This window comes from Gorilla gorilla, chromosome 13 (genome assembly GCF_029281585.2).
Source record: "Gorilla gorilla gorilla isolate KB3781 chromosome 13, NHGRI_mGorGor1-v2.1_pri, whole genome shotgun sequence".
Classification (NCBI taxonomy): Eukaryota; Metazoa; Chordata; class Mammalia; order Primates; family Hominidae; genus Gorilla; species Gorilla gorilla.
Window position 1 is genome coordinate 81,771,875 of NC_073237.2, and position 17,480 is coordinate 81,789,354.

The 17,480-nt window shown below is 35.8% G+C and overlaps 1 protein-coding gene across 10 annotated transcripts in view; it reads right to left on the reverse strand.

The window, feature by feature from the left end:
* AGTPBP1 (ATP/GTP binding carboxypeptidase 1) overlaps positions 1 to 17,480 on the reverse strand; it is a 193,098-nt gene that overhangs the window by 18,863 nt on the left and 156,755 nt on the right. For all 10 annotated transcript variants that reach the window (XM_031014672.3, XM_055350684.2, XM_063696501.1 and 7 more), the window contains 2 exons: positions 12,330 to 12,506; positions 8,722 to 8,882 (listed from right to left, as the gene is read on the reverse strand). In XM_031014672.3, coding sequence (XP_030870532.2) covers positions 8,722 to 8,882; positions 12,330 to 12,506 — 338 coding nt within the window. The remainder of the gene's footprint in view (positions 1 to 8,721; positions 8,883 to 12,329; positions 12,507 to 17,480) is intronic.

Consider the following 17,480-nt stretch of genomic DNA (forward strand, 5'->3'; position numbering starts at 1 on the left):
AAGCCATCCAGCCTATTGTATTTCATTATGGCAGCCTGAGCAGACTAGGACAACATCTGTCAATGAGTTACTACTTATGTTGAAAAAGACATTTAATGTAAACATTTATTCTTATTGCTGCAAGTATTCAAGCTTATTTGATATACATTGCCTATAAATGAAAATAAATTAATTTATAACAGATACTGTATCTTGGGAAATAGTTAAAACCAAGAAGGATAAAACTGAATTGAGGGCTAATTTGTGGAATAACATGATCCACACTGCAGACAGGTTGAATAAAGCAAAATTCTGGCAGAGAAAGATGGATTTGAAAAATTATGAAAGGGTGAACTCAACTAAAAAAAAAGTTAGGGGAATTTATATTCATTAACTTGATACCTCAGTTTCACATTACGACCAGGAAATAGATTAAAAATTACAAGGACAAAGAAGGGATCCAGAAGAGCACAGACAATAAAGAGAAAAGGACAGGGGGGTGATCTTAGTAAAAGGTAAGTGGTCTCCTAGTTCCATCTCTAATACTGTCATTTACCCTTTTCACTTACACTTGGAAATGTGGCTTCCCCTACTGATTCCATGCTGCCAAATGCCTGTGCCCTACTGATTCCATATTCATCATTATGACCCTCCAATGCTACCTAATACTATCTCCTCAAGCAATCATTGCCCCTTATCCTCACTATTCTTATTGGAGCACTCATCCTCGTCTCAAATGTAAATGATTCCAAACACCTTCCTTAAGAATTTTTTTGCCTCCACCTTCCCAGTTTCAAAAAAATGCATACACTTCTTTCAGGTAAAATAGTGGCATACTTTGCCAGTGGCTTTAAAACTCCCAAATGACTAAAGGATAAAGTCTAATGTGCTTACATGGTTAATTAGGGCACTATAAGACAGTGCTCTTCCCAGAAATCTAATTCAATTGAATTTTTAAATCTGACATAGCTACCTACCTCTTATTCGACTCAATATGTGACTCGCACACATTGCAAGGTACCATGAATGGCACATTATGCAGCACTAAAGGGCACAGATATAGTCTCTGGGGTTAACTAGGAGTTAGCCAGGCAAAGTGTGAGCAAAAGGCTTCTCTTAAAAGTTGGTATTGAAGCCAGGCACAGTGGCTCATGCCTGTAATCCCAGCACTTTGGGAGGCCGAGATGGGAAGACTGCTTGAGCCCAGGAGTTCAAAACCACCTGGGCAACATAGGGAGGCTACCTCTCTACTGAAAAAACAAACAAAAAAAAAAATTAGCTGGGTGTGGTGGTATGTGCCTGTAGTCCCAGCTACTTAGGAGGCTGAGATGGGAGGACTGCTTGAGCCCAGGAGGTTGAGGCTGCAGTGAACTATGATCATGCCACTGCATTCCAGCCTGGGCAACAGAGCAAGACCATGTCTCAGGAAAAAAAAAAAAAAAAGGCTGGCATAGAAAAGTACACGCTTTCAGGTTCCTGTTATCCCTGCCCCAAAGACAGAGCAATGATTAGGTAAAATACAAAATAGGATGACAAAAAAGACACATATGCATACAGAAATAAGATATATATCTCCTTGGACCGGAAAAAGAACAGAATCACGAAGTCAGGTCATGGGTGTGCCTCCAGGTCCAAAAGCAGGCAGCAGTAGCTCCTTCAAGGCAACAGAGAGGCTGACAAAGTGCCCTACAGGCAGGGAACTAAATTCAGACTTGTGAATGCAGCAGCTGGAGTAAGGCTTCCCACTTTAGAAAGGAGGCTGAGAAAATAAGGCTGAGACTTCTGCCTAAAGCTAAAGACTTTATAGCATTGCAATTATAAAGTCAGAAAGAAAAGACAGAGGGAATCACAGCCAGAACTTTCATGAACTCAGTGACTTGTCCTGGAAAATCCCCAATCACTGAAGGATGGGAGGTCTGAAATGTTAGTATCATGCTACCATAAACTTGTGCTGGAGCCCTGAGAGGGCCAGGTAGAAGGAATCACAAAATCATTAAGAGGTTACGGGGAGAGGCTTGAAAGGCCTGGGAGTGGGGAACTCTACTTAAAATGAGCCTGCAAACTATAGGATCATGAGAAACAGTGGATGAATTTACCAACGCAATAAAAATAAACAGCACAATCCACAAGTGACTTTAAAAGTCTTTAGGGTCTTCAAAGAAGGAAAGAATAACGGCCATAAGATAAACAAGAAAATGTGAGGGCTGGGTGCGGTGGCTCACGCCTGTAATCCCAGCACTCTGGGAGGCTGAGACAGGTGAATCATTTGAGGTCAGGAGTTCAAGACCAGCCTGGCCTACATGGTGAAGCCCTGTATCTACTAAAAATACAAAAGTTAGCCAGGCAGTAGTGGTCCGTGCCTGTAATCCCAGCTACTAGGGAGGCTGAGGCAGAAGAATCGCTTGAGCCTGGGAGGCAGAGGTTGCAGTGAGTCGAGATTGCGCCACTGTACTCAAGTCTGCGTGACAGAATGAGACCCTGTCTCAAAAAAAAGAAGAAAGAAAATGTGAAATAAATGCAGAAACAAAAAAGAGCAAATTAGATCAGAAATACATAGTCATTAAAAGAAAAATCTCCCAGGAGATAAATTCTGGGAGTAGTTGGTGAATTATATAAAATGCTACTGAAGAAGTTACCTAGACTGTAGCAGGAAAAGGAAACATGAAAAAGCAGTTAAGAGATATGCATGGAGAACAGACTGAGAAATTCCAATACAGGAATTCTAGAAGAACAGAATAAAGGGAATGATAAAGAAGCAATTTTCAAAGAGAAAGTGGTTGAGAACTTCAAAACTGAAGACAAGAGTCCTCAAATTAAAAGTACCTATTAAGTGTCAAGCAAGATAAACTAAAAATAAGTCTACTCCTAAACATAATGTACTGAAACTGAACCCGATTGAGGATAAGAATAAAATCTTAAAGAAGTGGAGGCACAGACATTTTGGTAGAGAAAACCAAAAATGCAAAGACCCTAGGGTTACAAAGAGACTGATCTCTTCTAAAATAAGGCTACTCAAGGTGGTCCATTGACCAGTGTGGTCCACAAACTCTTTGTTACTGGCCCATGGTGACAAAAGTACAGAAACTGAAATGAAGTGTTCAGAAACCTTTATAACAATCTGACACAGAAATTATAGGTCTGGTGAATCTAATAATAAGAAATTAGCGCTTATATTTGTATTCTTTGGGGTCCTCTCTCCCATTTTCATAGTGATTCATTCTTATATTTTTATTCAAGTATCAGTACAGAAAAAGTTGTAAAACAGAAACTGGCCCTTTGCCATAACTGGTTTAGAAGCACTGTTCTGAAAATTCAAGGGTGGTCAGTGCAGTTAGAACGATAAGGATACAAAGTGAGAGTAGGACAAGCTCAAAGAGGAGAGGAAGGTGTAGGTGACTTACACTGGACCTCAGAGACTCTGATAATGGATATATTCCATTACACACCTGGGACACCAATAATGGTTTCTAAGCACACGAGTGACCAGTGCATGCAAAGAAGCTGGAGGATACCAGAAGTAAAGTACATGGAGCAAGACCAGTCAGAAGGTTACTGGAGTTGTTCAGGCAAAGGGTAATGGCAGCCTGGACTACTGTAATGGTAAAGGTGATGGAGAGAAATGAAAGCTCTGAGAAATATCTCAGAAGAGAAATCAAAAAGTTCTGGGTGATGGACTGGGTTAAGGGTAAGAGAGAGGAAAATGCCAAGAATAAGACATGAGCATCTGGGTGGACAAGTGTGGCTAAGAATGAACAGGTTTGCTATGGGAGCAGCAGTCACAAACTGAGTTCTAGACCAGTTAATTTTGTGTCCAGGTGTACATAAGCAAGTTGGAAGATGGATCCACAGGTCTGGGAGATTGTAAGTATTTTGGAGTTGTCAACATACAGATAGAATGTAAAGTCACAGGAATGAATATCACCCACAGAAAGCAGGTAAATTGAGAAGTGGAAGAGGAGAAAAAGCAAAAGAAGATGAAGGAAAAAATGCTCAAAGGAAAGTTTATGAACACACCACCCGTTTCCCCCTCAACAAATAAACCCAAGTGACCTGTGTTAATTAACTATGGCTGTTGTTACCAAAGTAACTTTTATTAGTGATCACTGATGCAGAGCACAACTAAAGGACAAATATCAACAGCTAAGAGAAGGAGGTAAAGATAAGAAATAGTACAACATCCCCCACATCACATTACCAATAATGTAAATAATGACAAGAATTTGCACTTATTCCTGAAAAGTTTCCAAGAGCAAGAAAAAGAATAGCTGAATGAATAAGCAATTACTATAAAATAAGATATTAAAATAATAAATAGCAGTAACTAAGGAAAAAAGTTTTGCCAACCTGTATTGGGTGGGGGGAAGCAGGCTTAAAAGCAACAAGTATATACTAATGATCTGATCTGAAATTATAAAGCTGGCTAGTTTTATCTTCAGCCCACAGTCAGAACCTCCCTCATCCCCCTTACTTACTCTATCTGTATTATATGAAAAACAAAACAATAACAACAAATTTACATTTAAGAAGCAGCGTGCTGAGTAGCTGTACGCTAGTAGCGTGTCATATTACACTGGAAGTATCGACCTCAAAAAACAACTCCAGATCGCTCTGCAGCCACTACTCTCCTCAGAGTACCACATTAGCTGGTGCTTACATCATAGAAGTCCCAGGCTACTATAAGCTTCTAAATGTTTTGAATTAATACATTTTTCATATAGGATGGATCATTTATCATTCCATACTTAAAGACATATACAATTACTATTTCCTCTTCTATAAAATCTATACTCATTAGCAAAGAACTGAACACTTGCTCCTCTGATGTTTTCTTCAGCCTTAACTTTTCTAAGCTCCAGATAAGTCTTTCCACCTTACCTAGTCTACAGTAGTCCCCTATTACCTGCAGAGGACAAGACCAAGACCCCTCTGTTCATGCCTGAAACTGTGGATGGTAACAAACCCCATATATCTGTTTTTTTCCATATGATAACGGAGACAGCTACTAAGCGACTAAGGGGTAAAGGGGATGGGTAGAGAGTGTCTATAGTGTGGCTACGCTGGACAAAAACAATGACTCACGTCCCAGGTGGAATGGAGTGGGACGGCAGGAGACGTCACCGGACTACTGAGAACAACATGCAATTTAAAATTTATGAATTGTTTATTTCTGGAATTTTCCATTTAATGTTTTTGGACTGCATTTGACCACGGTTAACTGAAACCATAGAAAGTGAAGCCAAGGATAAGGAGGCTACTGTATTTTCCATTGCTAACTTTGTTTCCTTCACGTTCAGCTGCTATTTCTTTACCAAACCTCATCTACTGTTATCTTTCAAGCCCTACCCTAAAACCTAATGATTTGGGAAAAACTCTCTCAGACAAATCCAGCCTTCACTCAGTCACTCTTTTTCTTCAAATGTCTATGTAATTTTTAACTGTTATTTTTGTACTCTTTTATAACACCATCATGCCACTTCACAAACATAAACTGTGCTTTTTCCATTATACTATCGACTCCCCTCAGGACATGAGCTCTCATTTCCCATTTCTTCTACTTTTGCAGAGATTCTAGCTCAACACTCTGCCCATGATAGGTTTGCAATAAATACTTAAACACAATGACTCATTAATAGAACATAATTGGTCAATGAATAGCTACTACATGAAAGACACTGACATTACAAAAATGATTTTTAAAAAGCTCCCTCCCTTTGGATTGTTGGAGCCTAAGCAGGGTGAGGAAGGCATCCGAGAGAGAGCAGTGAGACAGAAGATTAGTTACACACAGGCAGGTTGATCAAGTAAGGAAAAAATATTCAAGATAATGACAGCCAGGTTTCTCACTGTTAAGGAAGGGAATTACACATTTAATTTAAAAACTAGACTTAACCCTTAGGTGTAGAATCAGAGTGGAACATATCACTGTGAACTCAGAATTTTTAGGTTATGTCTGTCTTTATTTGAGCATGCATGTATATGCATGTGTGTACATATATATAAATTCATGTATGTAAATACTTAAATATATTCTATAGCTCTGTCTACCAAGATAACTTGGGAGCAGTAACATCACAAAAGCAATAAATAACTACTAGCACCGAGGCTTACAGATAAATACCGTTTTCCACCAAAAGGAATCAGGAAGCATTGAAGAAATGATTGATGATTCCAACCCTGAGATAAAGAACATGCAGTGATGGCCTGGGAAATCCTGTTCTGCCAAAAAGCAAGGAAATCCGCAAAGAATGATGGGGACATATAAAAAAACATAACAGAAGTTTGAAGGGGCCAACTCAGGAAAATTTTGAGCATCAAAATAAACAATGGCAGTAATAGATTAAAACTCACTGAATTAAAATTATAAATCATAAGCCCCATACATACAAATTTAAGGATGAATAAATTAAAAGTTGGATGATAAAATGGAATACTGACAGTTTCAAAGTACGTGCCCATTAAAATATTTATTAATTACAAAAGAGGAAAAAACTACTTCATAATGGAGAAGTTTGGCAGATACCATCTTAATTAAATGATCAAAGGGAATGTCTTGAGTAATGGAACAAATTAAAACTGCGCTCTACGATAAGATGCAATGAGAAGCGCACAGTATCCATGATAGTCTTGCCAAAAATGCATAATCTGAATATAATCATGCAACACACACAGACTCAGATTGAGAACATTTAATCCTCAAAAGCATCAGGATACAGAAGTCAAGGAAAAGTCAGAAGTATGTAAAAAATTCATTTGAGATAGACAAAGAGGAATGATAGCATGGAGGAAGAAGTGACTAGTTTGCCTACATCAATAAACAGGAGAAAGAGCTACAGTAAAATCTCAAAAGAAAACTGAATTTGTAATTGGCCATTATTAGTTTTTTTTTTTTTCTTTTTGAGGCACAGTTTCATTCTGTCACCCAGGATGGAGTGTAGTGGCAGGATCTCAGCTCACTGCAACCTCCGCCTCTTGGGTTCAAGCGATTCTCCTGCCTCAGCCTCCTGAGTAGCTGGGACTACAGGCGCACACCACCATGCTCAGCTAAATTTTTGTATTTTTAGTAGAGACAGGGTTTCGCCATGTTGGCCAGGCTGGTCTGGAACTCCTGGCCTGACCTCAAGTGATCTGCCCACCTCGGCCTTCCAAAGTGCTGGGATTACAGGTGTGAGCCACTGCGCCTGGCTTGGTTTGTATTTTTATATTTATGCAATGATAAGGATGAGGAGTTCTTAACCTTTTTTGTGCCACAGTCCCCTTAAAGAGTCTGATGAGGCCTATAAACTCCTTCTCATAATACTTTTAAATATATAAGACAAAATAAATATGATTACAAAGGAAATCGATTATATGGAAATATAATTATCAAAATGTTAAAAACATATTTGTGATATAGCAGTATATGTGATTTCTTTAAAATATGTGCTTTTCAAAATATATATACTCCTTTTAAAACAATAAGACCAGTGGAGGGTCTAATCATAACCATAGTTGTGAAGTATTAGTAAGCATAAACGGTATTTCAGTATATCTAAAGCACCAGTAATGGTCTGTTGACTACATGTTAAGAATACACGAATTAAAAGTTAAAAGGAGGCTTAAATATCAGTGAGAATTGACAATCTTTACATTCATTTCTATTCTTGTTTAGGAGGTACTTTGAAGGGTAGAGAACGCAGGTGATTCTTTGTCTAAATTATCACATTTATGAGGAATGGAGTTCCAAGTAATGTTTGTCACACCTAAAACTACTATACTGACATATACAACAGGGCAGAGCAATAAATTAACAAATTTGATGACAAGTTAATACCTAACAACAAAAATCATGAAGGTTCTATAAAATGAGACTATTGTTACCCATATACACAAAACTATAAAATGCTAACCTCTGGCATTATGATTAAGAATTATGACATGAAATTATCTCTGAGCCTACAGCTTATCAAATTTGTATATACTAACTTTTAGGAGAAAAAGACTACCTATTTAGAAGTATATTTGGCAGACGTAGTTCAATTTTCAAAGGAATGCTAAATTAGCTGTTTCTAATATATATAACCAGAAGGATACTGGACAGCCATCTGATGTGTGTAGACATCAACAAAATCTTTTGAAATATTCCTGACTCTAAGCCTTCTTTTTTTTTTTTTTGGAGATACAGTCTCCCTCTGTTGCTCAGGCTAGAGTGCAGTGGTGAAATCTTGGCTTGCTGCAACCTCCACCTCCCAGGTTCAAGTGATTCTCCTGCCTCAGCCTCCCAAGTAGCTGGGATTACAGGCACCCAACACCATGCCCGGCTAATTCTTGCATTTTTAGGAGAGATGGGGTTTCACCATGTTGGCCAAGCTGTTCTCGAACTCCTGACCTCAGGTGATCCACCTGCCTCGGCCTCCCAAAGTGCTGGGATTACAGGCATGAGCCACTGCACTCAGCTCTCTAAGCCCTCTTAACTTAGATATTAGCTAAGTATAATATTTCTCACACTGTTCATTTTGGGGTTAAAAGTAAACCAGTACAACCACTAAAAATACTTGAAATATATTTTTATTAAAATCTCATCCAAATATCAACATTAAAAGAATCAGCAATATAAATTGGAACAAATATTAGATGTATTAACTTAATTATATTAATTCTAAACATGCTCTTGCCTGTCAAAATTTCCATGCCTTTTCTATGCTATTTTAATGAAGTCTAATAATATACTACAATATAATAAAAGAAAAAACAATTTTTTCCTACCTAGTTACTTTGCAGCTTGATTCAATTAAATCATTTTCAAAGTCAAGCAGGCTGGAAGGCAGGTTATACTCCAATGGAGAGGTCAGTCTTTTCAAACGTAAAAGACCAACACAAAATTTTGCTCCCATCTCTTCCAGTTCTCGGGTACCAATCTGTAAACCCTTGAAATAAACAAATATTATGCATATAATTACAAAGTTTGCTATCTTCTGGATACAGCTCAATGAAATTATATAAAAAGAATTTATAACTATATTAATAAAATTAAAAGGCTGGTACTTTGTATGGAACTAGGACTCAACAAGTTTAACATCTTAACAATACAAGATTATTGTAAGTCACAAAGGAAACTGTCCTAAAAGACAATTTCTAAAATGTCTATTCTCTTTCACTATGATGCAAACTATTTTCACCATCACACTAGGGGGAAAAAATACAGTAACACTTTGTGATGTTACTTGTAGAATTCATGTGACAAACTGTATTTTAACAAGAGCTTGTTAGTATTTCTTGTAATCCACTACTTTGTATGCTAAAGTCGAAATATTATAGTATTAAAATCAAGGCTCCAATATGTACATTTGAACATTACTTTATAGATACTTCTACTGTATGATAAGAGACACTGATCAGTAAAAAGCAAATAAAGGTAACTGTCAAAAAAAGAATCAAATCTAAGCCAATGAAGTAGTGGTCAAATAAATTCCTATGATCCATGTCAATTCAGAATGCTCATTTCAAATTTTGTCTACTAAAGCAAAAAGAGTATTTTATCTTAACCTCCCTATCTTTTTTAAAAAATAGTTTCTCAGTAAGTAATATAAGGTTTACCAAAAGTTAAATGTTATCACATAAAACCATAAAAATGGCCTACAAATTAATATACTCCTTCTTTGTCATTTATTTTTCAGATACAAATAAATCCCTAAAAAAGGCAAAATTCTTGCACCTATAGAAGTTGTAGGTGTAGATTACAGCTGATATCAATTCAAGAGAAAGTATTTTAAAACTGCTTTTCAGTGACCAGACTAAGTGAGTTCCTATGGCACACGGTAACTGAAGAAAATGAACTTTAACAACTGTTACTTACTCTACATGAAGCACATTACTTTACAGTTATTTTTAAATTTTTCAACTTTTTGGTTTAAATAGTTTGGCCAACTCCCAAATATTCTAGGAAATATGACCTGACTTCATTAGAACCTTCATTTGACCTTTTAATTTGTAAGTTTTAGAAAGGTTATACATGTTTCTGAAATAGTTCATAGACAATAAAAATAAAGAATACTTACAGCCTAAAACTCAGTAAGATAAAAATATTGTTGAGGGTGAAAAAGACTAAAATATTATGAGACTTACACACTTATCAGCTAACAAGTTTAAGAGATGTCAAGTGTATGTGGAGAGGTTGGGAATATATGGGAGCTCTGTGTGCTTTCCACTCAATTTTGCTGTGAACCTAAAACTGCTCTAAAAAATAAAGTCTATTAACTTTTTTAAAAGTATATGTTATGATCAAAACCTTGCATTTTAGGCATTAAAGGAAAGCCCTGGCTTAGTAAGACACTTCTCTCAGTAAGAGTTTTAAATCAATGTATACATTATTTACTAAACAATATCAAAGAAAAATGAGTATTTATTAGGTATCCATTTTATTTGTAAAAGTTTATATATTTATATATTAAAAACAAAAATAACTAGAAAAAATGGTTTAACATTTTATGTTTCAAAACATATCTTAGCTTTTTAAAAATCTGTGTTTTTAAAATGATCAAATTTATCAAAATAGAAATCGAAAAAAATTTTTAAATTCAATGAAAGTCTATCAGTAGAATCCAAATGTAGTGACAAAGCACTACTATTGTATACTATGGATGATTTCAGGGGTATCCAAGTCAGGTGTCCCGACAGCTTCTTTCCCCACTGCCCAGAAGCTAGTTTCAGAGACAGTGATGCTTTAAGTCACCTTCTGAGCCTAACTGCATAAGTCATCTCTTTAAGAATTAACAATGTATTTCCATAAATCACATAGTCCAAGGTTTTTTCCTAGAAATCACCTATATTCTTATAAAAAAGTGATTCTCAAGTTTTTTCCCCATCCCACACACTTACTGAATGAGACCCTTAACAACAGTTGTCCACTGAAGCAATGATCGGGGACAGGGGCTGGAAGCTGGAATGGTGCTAAAGCTGCATTTTCTCTCTCACCACCACCATGCCCTTGTAAACTACACTGACTAGAAGTCACTGTTTTTACAATATTCAGGGAGATCTCTCATACTAAACTTTGGAAGATCACACTGTGATCAACCTAAAATTCAGGGAAGAGTCACTGAACAGAAAGTACTGGAATTTCAGTAAGTTCTACTTTACTACTACTATTCTTATTTAAGTAATTTCTACTTTACTACTACTATACTTATTTAAGTAAATTCTACTTTACTACTACTATACTTATTTAAGTAAGTTCTACTTTACTTAAACATCACTTGCAAAATCAATGTAATTTTCTTCCAGTTTGTTACAGACTGAAAAAGTCATTATTTAAGCTCTCCTAAAATATTTCATATCAACTATAATATGTTTACATTTTAAATGCTAACCAGTTAGATGTTTCTTTTCAAACACAAAGTTATTACCATCTTTATGTGAGGTATATAAAAATCATTCTCAGATTCAAGATCCTCTTTCCCCATAACAAAAGAAACAAACAAAACGGAATGAGTGGAATAATTAGCATGACACCTGAAAATTTTTCTGTGCCAAGGCAAGAAATAGAAATGCCCAGTTTTGCTCATTGCTTATCTAAAGTCCAACTCATTGCACATTAAGTTTTCAATCTGTAAAATTAATAATAAATAAATCCAAAATCACCTAACATTTTACTAATATTTAATTTCAAAAGTAAAGTTTAAATTCTAATTATCTCCAGTAAAAGCCTACAGTACCATGAATGAGTAGTCTTAATGAAGAAAAAAGTTTACTAACGGGATATGCATTTAAAAGTTACACATAAGGCTGGCTGTGGTGGCTCATGCCTGTAATCCCTGAACTTTGAGAGGCCAAGGCAGGAGGACTGCTTGAGGCCAGGAGTTTGAGACCAGTCTGGGCAATATGGTGAGACCCTGTCTCTATTTTTATTTTTCAAAATATAAACAAACACATAAATAATAGCTACACATACAAAAACCTAAATATAACAAACCTGCTGCTTTATAAACAAAAATAATGTATTTTAAATGCAAAAAAAATTTACATCCAATAAATTAAAACAATAGAAAATTTTTAACGTATCACTTACACAGATTATAAATTACTAATGAGTAAATGTGTACTCTAATGTGCTTTCCTAAGAATTATGAATATAAACAGACTCAACCAAGAATTTCTTAAGGATCCAAGTAAGCTATTTAGTTCAGAGAAGTAAAGAAACCAACAAAACAAAAAATAAAAACCTATTCTTTAGACTGCATATGATTCCATTATTACATATTACATGTAACTCAATAAAACAAACATCATTTAATATATACTTAAAAACCACAAGATATATATGAAAGGAAAGTCTTCAAATATCTTTCACGGTTAGAAAACCTAAGATGTTTTACCTTGTATTTTCCCTGATCACAGCCACATAAAGTACTCTCCATGGTATAACTTCTTTGTACTCCTATTTCCCTCCAAACTACGACACGTGCTGTGGATTCTTTAGATTTTTCCACTACGAAGCTACAGCTGCTCATGCAAAATGCTGGGGCGATATGGCTCAGTATCTTAGGCAATGTCTGTTAAAAACAAGAATGATGATGATAAAATAAACCAAGTTTTTAATTTTAAATGTTTTTAATTTTAAAAAGTTTTGATGAAAACACAGTAATTAGAGCAAAGCCATGTGGATGTTCTATTATATATCCCTTGCCATTCAAACAGCAAAACAATCCTCTTAACTAATTTTGAATTTTCTGCTTTTCTAAACAAATACAGTATCCAGTTAGAAAACAATGGAAGAATCGTATTCACAGTATAACCAATAAGCAAAATAAAATCATTTGAGAAAACCATGTCTAAAAATATGAAAAAAATGTTCAAAATGTGAAATTTAGTCATAAAAGACTAATTGACATATTTAACACAGTAAATGCCAATCATCCCTAAATTAATTAATACAGCTAAGACAATCACAATCAAAACTACCCCCAAAGTTTTCTGCAACTGAAATTATTCTCAATTTCACCCGAAAGCATAAATATAGAAGTATACCCTGAGAAATTGTGTGTGTGGGGGGGGGGGGGTAAGGCTATGACTAGAGAAATAATCCAACATATCAAAATAGCTTATAAATCTAAAGTAAATTAAATTGTGATACTGATATAGGAACAGATGCATCTCTACAAAGAAAGAGCTCAGAATTAGAACCAAATGTATTAAACTTATTATCATTATTATTAGTGTAGAAAAGATTGATCATTCATTAAATATTGGCATTACTAGATAGTCACTAAGAAAAACTATCTAAAGTCACTCTTCATTAAATTAAATTCTAGCTGGATTGAGAATATAAACTTAAAATTAATAAATATTTTTAAATGAAACTGTAAATAGTAAACATGGAACTGTACTTTTAAAACTTCAGAATGGGTCGGGCTCACGCCTGTAATCTCAGCACTTTGGGAGTCTGAGGCAGGTGGATCATGAGGTCAGGAGTTCGAGACCAGCCTGGCCAACATAGTGAAACACCGTCTTTACTAAAAATACAAAAAATTAGCCAGGCTTGGTGGCAGGCCGCTGTAATCCCAGTTACTCAGGCGGCTGAGGCAGGAGAATCGCCTGAACCCAGGAGGCAGAGGTTGCGGTGAGCCGAGATTGCACCATTGCACTCCAGCCCGGGCAACAGTGCGAGACTCCATCTCAAAAACAAACAAAAAAAAACTTTAGAATGAAAAAAAATCTTTCTAAGCCTCAAAATTCCAAAAAACAATTTATGAGAAATTATCAAATATGATAAAATTTCAAATTACTACACATCATAAAAAATCAGAAAATATATTTGTAATATATAGAGAGAGTTTTTTTGTTTTTTTTTTGTTTTTTTTTTTTTGAGATGGAGTTTCACTCTTGTTGCCCAGGCTGGAGTGCAATGGCGCAATCTCGGCTCACCACAACCTCTGCGTTCCGGGTTCAAGCCATTATATGACCTGAACAAAAGTAAGCAGAAAATAGGAGAAAAGACTATTTTAAAAGACACAGATCATAATTGGCCAAAACATAGGAAAACTCAACCTTATTTATAATTATAGGTATGCTAGTTAACAATCAGGTATTATTTTCACCTGGCAAAGATGATAGTACAATGTTATAAGGGTGTGGAAAAACAGTACTATCGTTCATGGTATTTGGTAGTATCAATTTGTACAATCTTTATGAAAGACAATTTGGCAATACTTATTAAATGACTATCAACAGAGACTACTAAGTAAAGAAATTTGGGTACAGTCTACAAAAATAACAAAAATGCACAATGGAAATCTTATCTATTTAAAAGACTGAGACAGATTCAGACATGATGATCTGGAAAGATGATCAATAAATATTGTCATGGGAAAAAGTTGCTATGTAGTGTTTAAAAAACATTAAAAGACAAAAACTGCATATGCTACATGCATATCTATACGGATGTGCTCAGAGGCAAGTCTCACAATATACATGGTAAAACTGTCTAGTATTAAGAGAATGACTAGGAAAAGATAACTTTCACTTGAGCCTTTATATAAATCTGGAGTGTTTCCCCATTTTTTATATAATTCTAACCATTTTATTTATTTGGGAAAGGGGAAGAAGAGAGAGGGCACCCAGAAAGAAGATATGCTTTGAAGTTCTGCTAAGAGCTGCAGTAGGTTACCGAAAATGTCTTTTGGAAAACAACCTAGGGTGCTTGTTTAGGCATAACCGTAGGAAGAGAGGCACTGTGACAAAATGGAAAGCACGCAGGACTTAAAGCAACACAGCTCATTTCAGTCCTAGGCACACCATATTTTGGCCAAGGCCTCAAGCATGTCAACTGACTCAGATGTCTTAGTGGACTTATTTGTACAGTAGCAATGATAATCCCTACCTACATCACAGAGCTTTGTGAGGCTCGCACAGAAAATTCATATGAAGGCTATAAGCGCAATACTAAAAGCTATAAGCACAATACAAATACGGTAATATAATTGTTAGATGTTGGTCTACAGTTATAATTAATTCATCCATCCATTCAACAAATATTTACTTAATGCCTACTAAGAATCAGGGATACTCAGTCAACCAAATAAACAAAAGTCCTCATTTACATTATTGTTAGTCATCTCATTCAGGAATGATCATCTACTATCCACAATATTTACCAATATTAAAACGTCCTTAAAAAGCTAATAGTTTTGTTGAAGCTAAATTACATATTTCCATAGCATCATATGCCATGACATTCACCTTATTGGAAGGATGCTATGATGTTCCCCTTATTGGAAGCAAATACATGATTTAACTTCAATAAAAAAATCCATTATGTTCCAAATTCCAAAATTTTTTGAATGTCAACATGATGCTCAAAGGAAATGCTCGTTGGAGCATTTTGGATTTCAGATTTTGGGATTAGGAATGCTCGAACCGGCAAATATAATACAAATATTCCAAGAAAGAAAAAAATCTGATATCTAAAACACTTCTAGTCCCAAGCATTTTAGATAAGGGATACTTAACCTGTAATAATATTTGTTTTGTAAACCTTTTATTTTAAGCTAATTTTAAACTTAGAGAAAAGTTGCAAAAACAGTACAAAGAATTTTCATTTTTCTGTCACCCTTAACGTTAATATCTTAACCATAGTTCAGTATCAGAACCAAAAAATTAGAATTGATGCAATACTATTGATAGACCTTATTCAAATTTCATCAGTTTTTCTAATGCTGGGTTTCAGGATCCTATCCAGAATCTCACATTGCATTTAGTTATTGTTCCTCTTTAGCTTCTGCAGTCTGTAACAGTTCCTCAGTCTTATAACTTAAATCATCTTGACACTTTTGAAGAGTATTGATTAGTTATTTTTTCAAATGACAATTTAGGCTGGGCGCGATGGCTCATACCCATAATTCCAGTACTTTGGGAGGCCGAGGCAGGCGGATCATTTGATGTCAGGAGTTCGAGACCAGCCTGGCCAACATGGTGAAACCCTATCTCTACTAAAAATACAAAAAATATTAGCTAGGAGTGGTGGTGGGCACCTGTAATCCCAGCTACTCGGGAGGCTGAAGCAGGACAATCACTTGAACCCAGAAGACGGAGGCTGCAGTGAGCCGAGATCGTGCCACTACACTCCGGCCTGGGTGACAGAGTGAGACTCCATCTCAAAAAAAAAAGACACTCCATTTATATGTCATAATTTGTTGTATTTTCCCGCAAAAACATAAACACTTGCACTAAAAGGACAAAGCAGTAATGATTTATCATCAGAAACATAGCATTTATGTGTATTAGTGCATCTTTTCCCAAACCATCTGCAAAAAAAAAAGGTTCCATGGTATGGTAGTCACCATCAAAAATGTCTTAATCACCAGAATCTAGGAATGTTACTTTACATGGCAAAAGGGGCTGTCCAGATTTGAGTCAATTAAGAATCTGAGATACTAAGATTATCCTAGATTATCTTAGTGGCCCTTACCATCACAAGGGCTCTCATAAGGGAAAGGGGAAGGCAGCGGAAGGAGAGAAGGAGATGTGACAATGGAAGCAGAGGTCAGATTTGATTCCTGGCTGAAAGGGACCATGATGCAAGGAACACAGACATGCTAGGGGTGTGGAGAACAAGGAAACAATTCTACCACACGGCCTCAAAAATTAATGTAGTTGATGACACTGATTTTAACCCAGTGAGCGCTACCTTCGACTTCTGATCTGCAGAACTGTAAGTCCATCAATTTGTTTTGCTATGTTTGTGGTAGTCTGCTATAACAGCAATAGGAACTAATATGATTATAAAATTATGGGAAATACTCCACTTTCACACACATGCACACACACCCACATGCACACCTGCCCTACAACCCTGGAAATGTAAGAAGCTTACATTTCCTAAAGAAAAGAAACAAAGTTGACTGTGTCTAATGCAATTACTTGACGTAACTAATTACACAACTACTGGTGAGGGGAGGTGTGTGTGTAACACCTGTTAACATCTTGAGAAATGAAATTTGGGTGCTTTATTTACTCTAATTAAAGCATCATCTTACATTTCCTTTCACAACAAAATTCAAAAAATTAATCAAATAAAGAAATCTGAGACAAGATAATTTTAATGAAAAAAACTGAGACCAAAGAGTTAATTTTATCTCTTACAATGGAAAAACTGTTTTGCATTTACCTTCCCACATGTCTGTCTGCCATTCATCCATCAACCCACCTAACAACAAATATTTATTGAGTACTTATTATGAATAAAGTATTGTGCTATATAGTGGCAATGTTGTCAAAATGAGCAAATCAGACATCTTTGCTAGGCATGTGGAGCTTACTACCTATTATAAAGAGAAACCCATTAATCAAATAACATAGAAAACCTTACAATTATAATTCTTAAGTGCTATGAAGGAGAGAGAATCCTATAGATGTATGATCTGATTTCGTTTTGGGGACTAAGTGAGAATTCCCTGAGAAGTGAAGTATGATCCAAGCAGAAACGACTGGGTGAGGCAATGGTGGCAATGATGGTGCTGTTCCAGAGA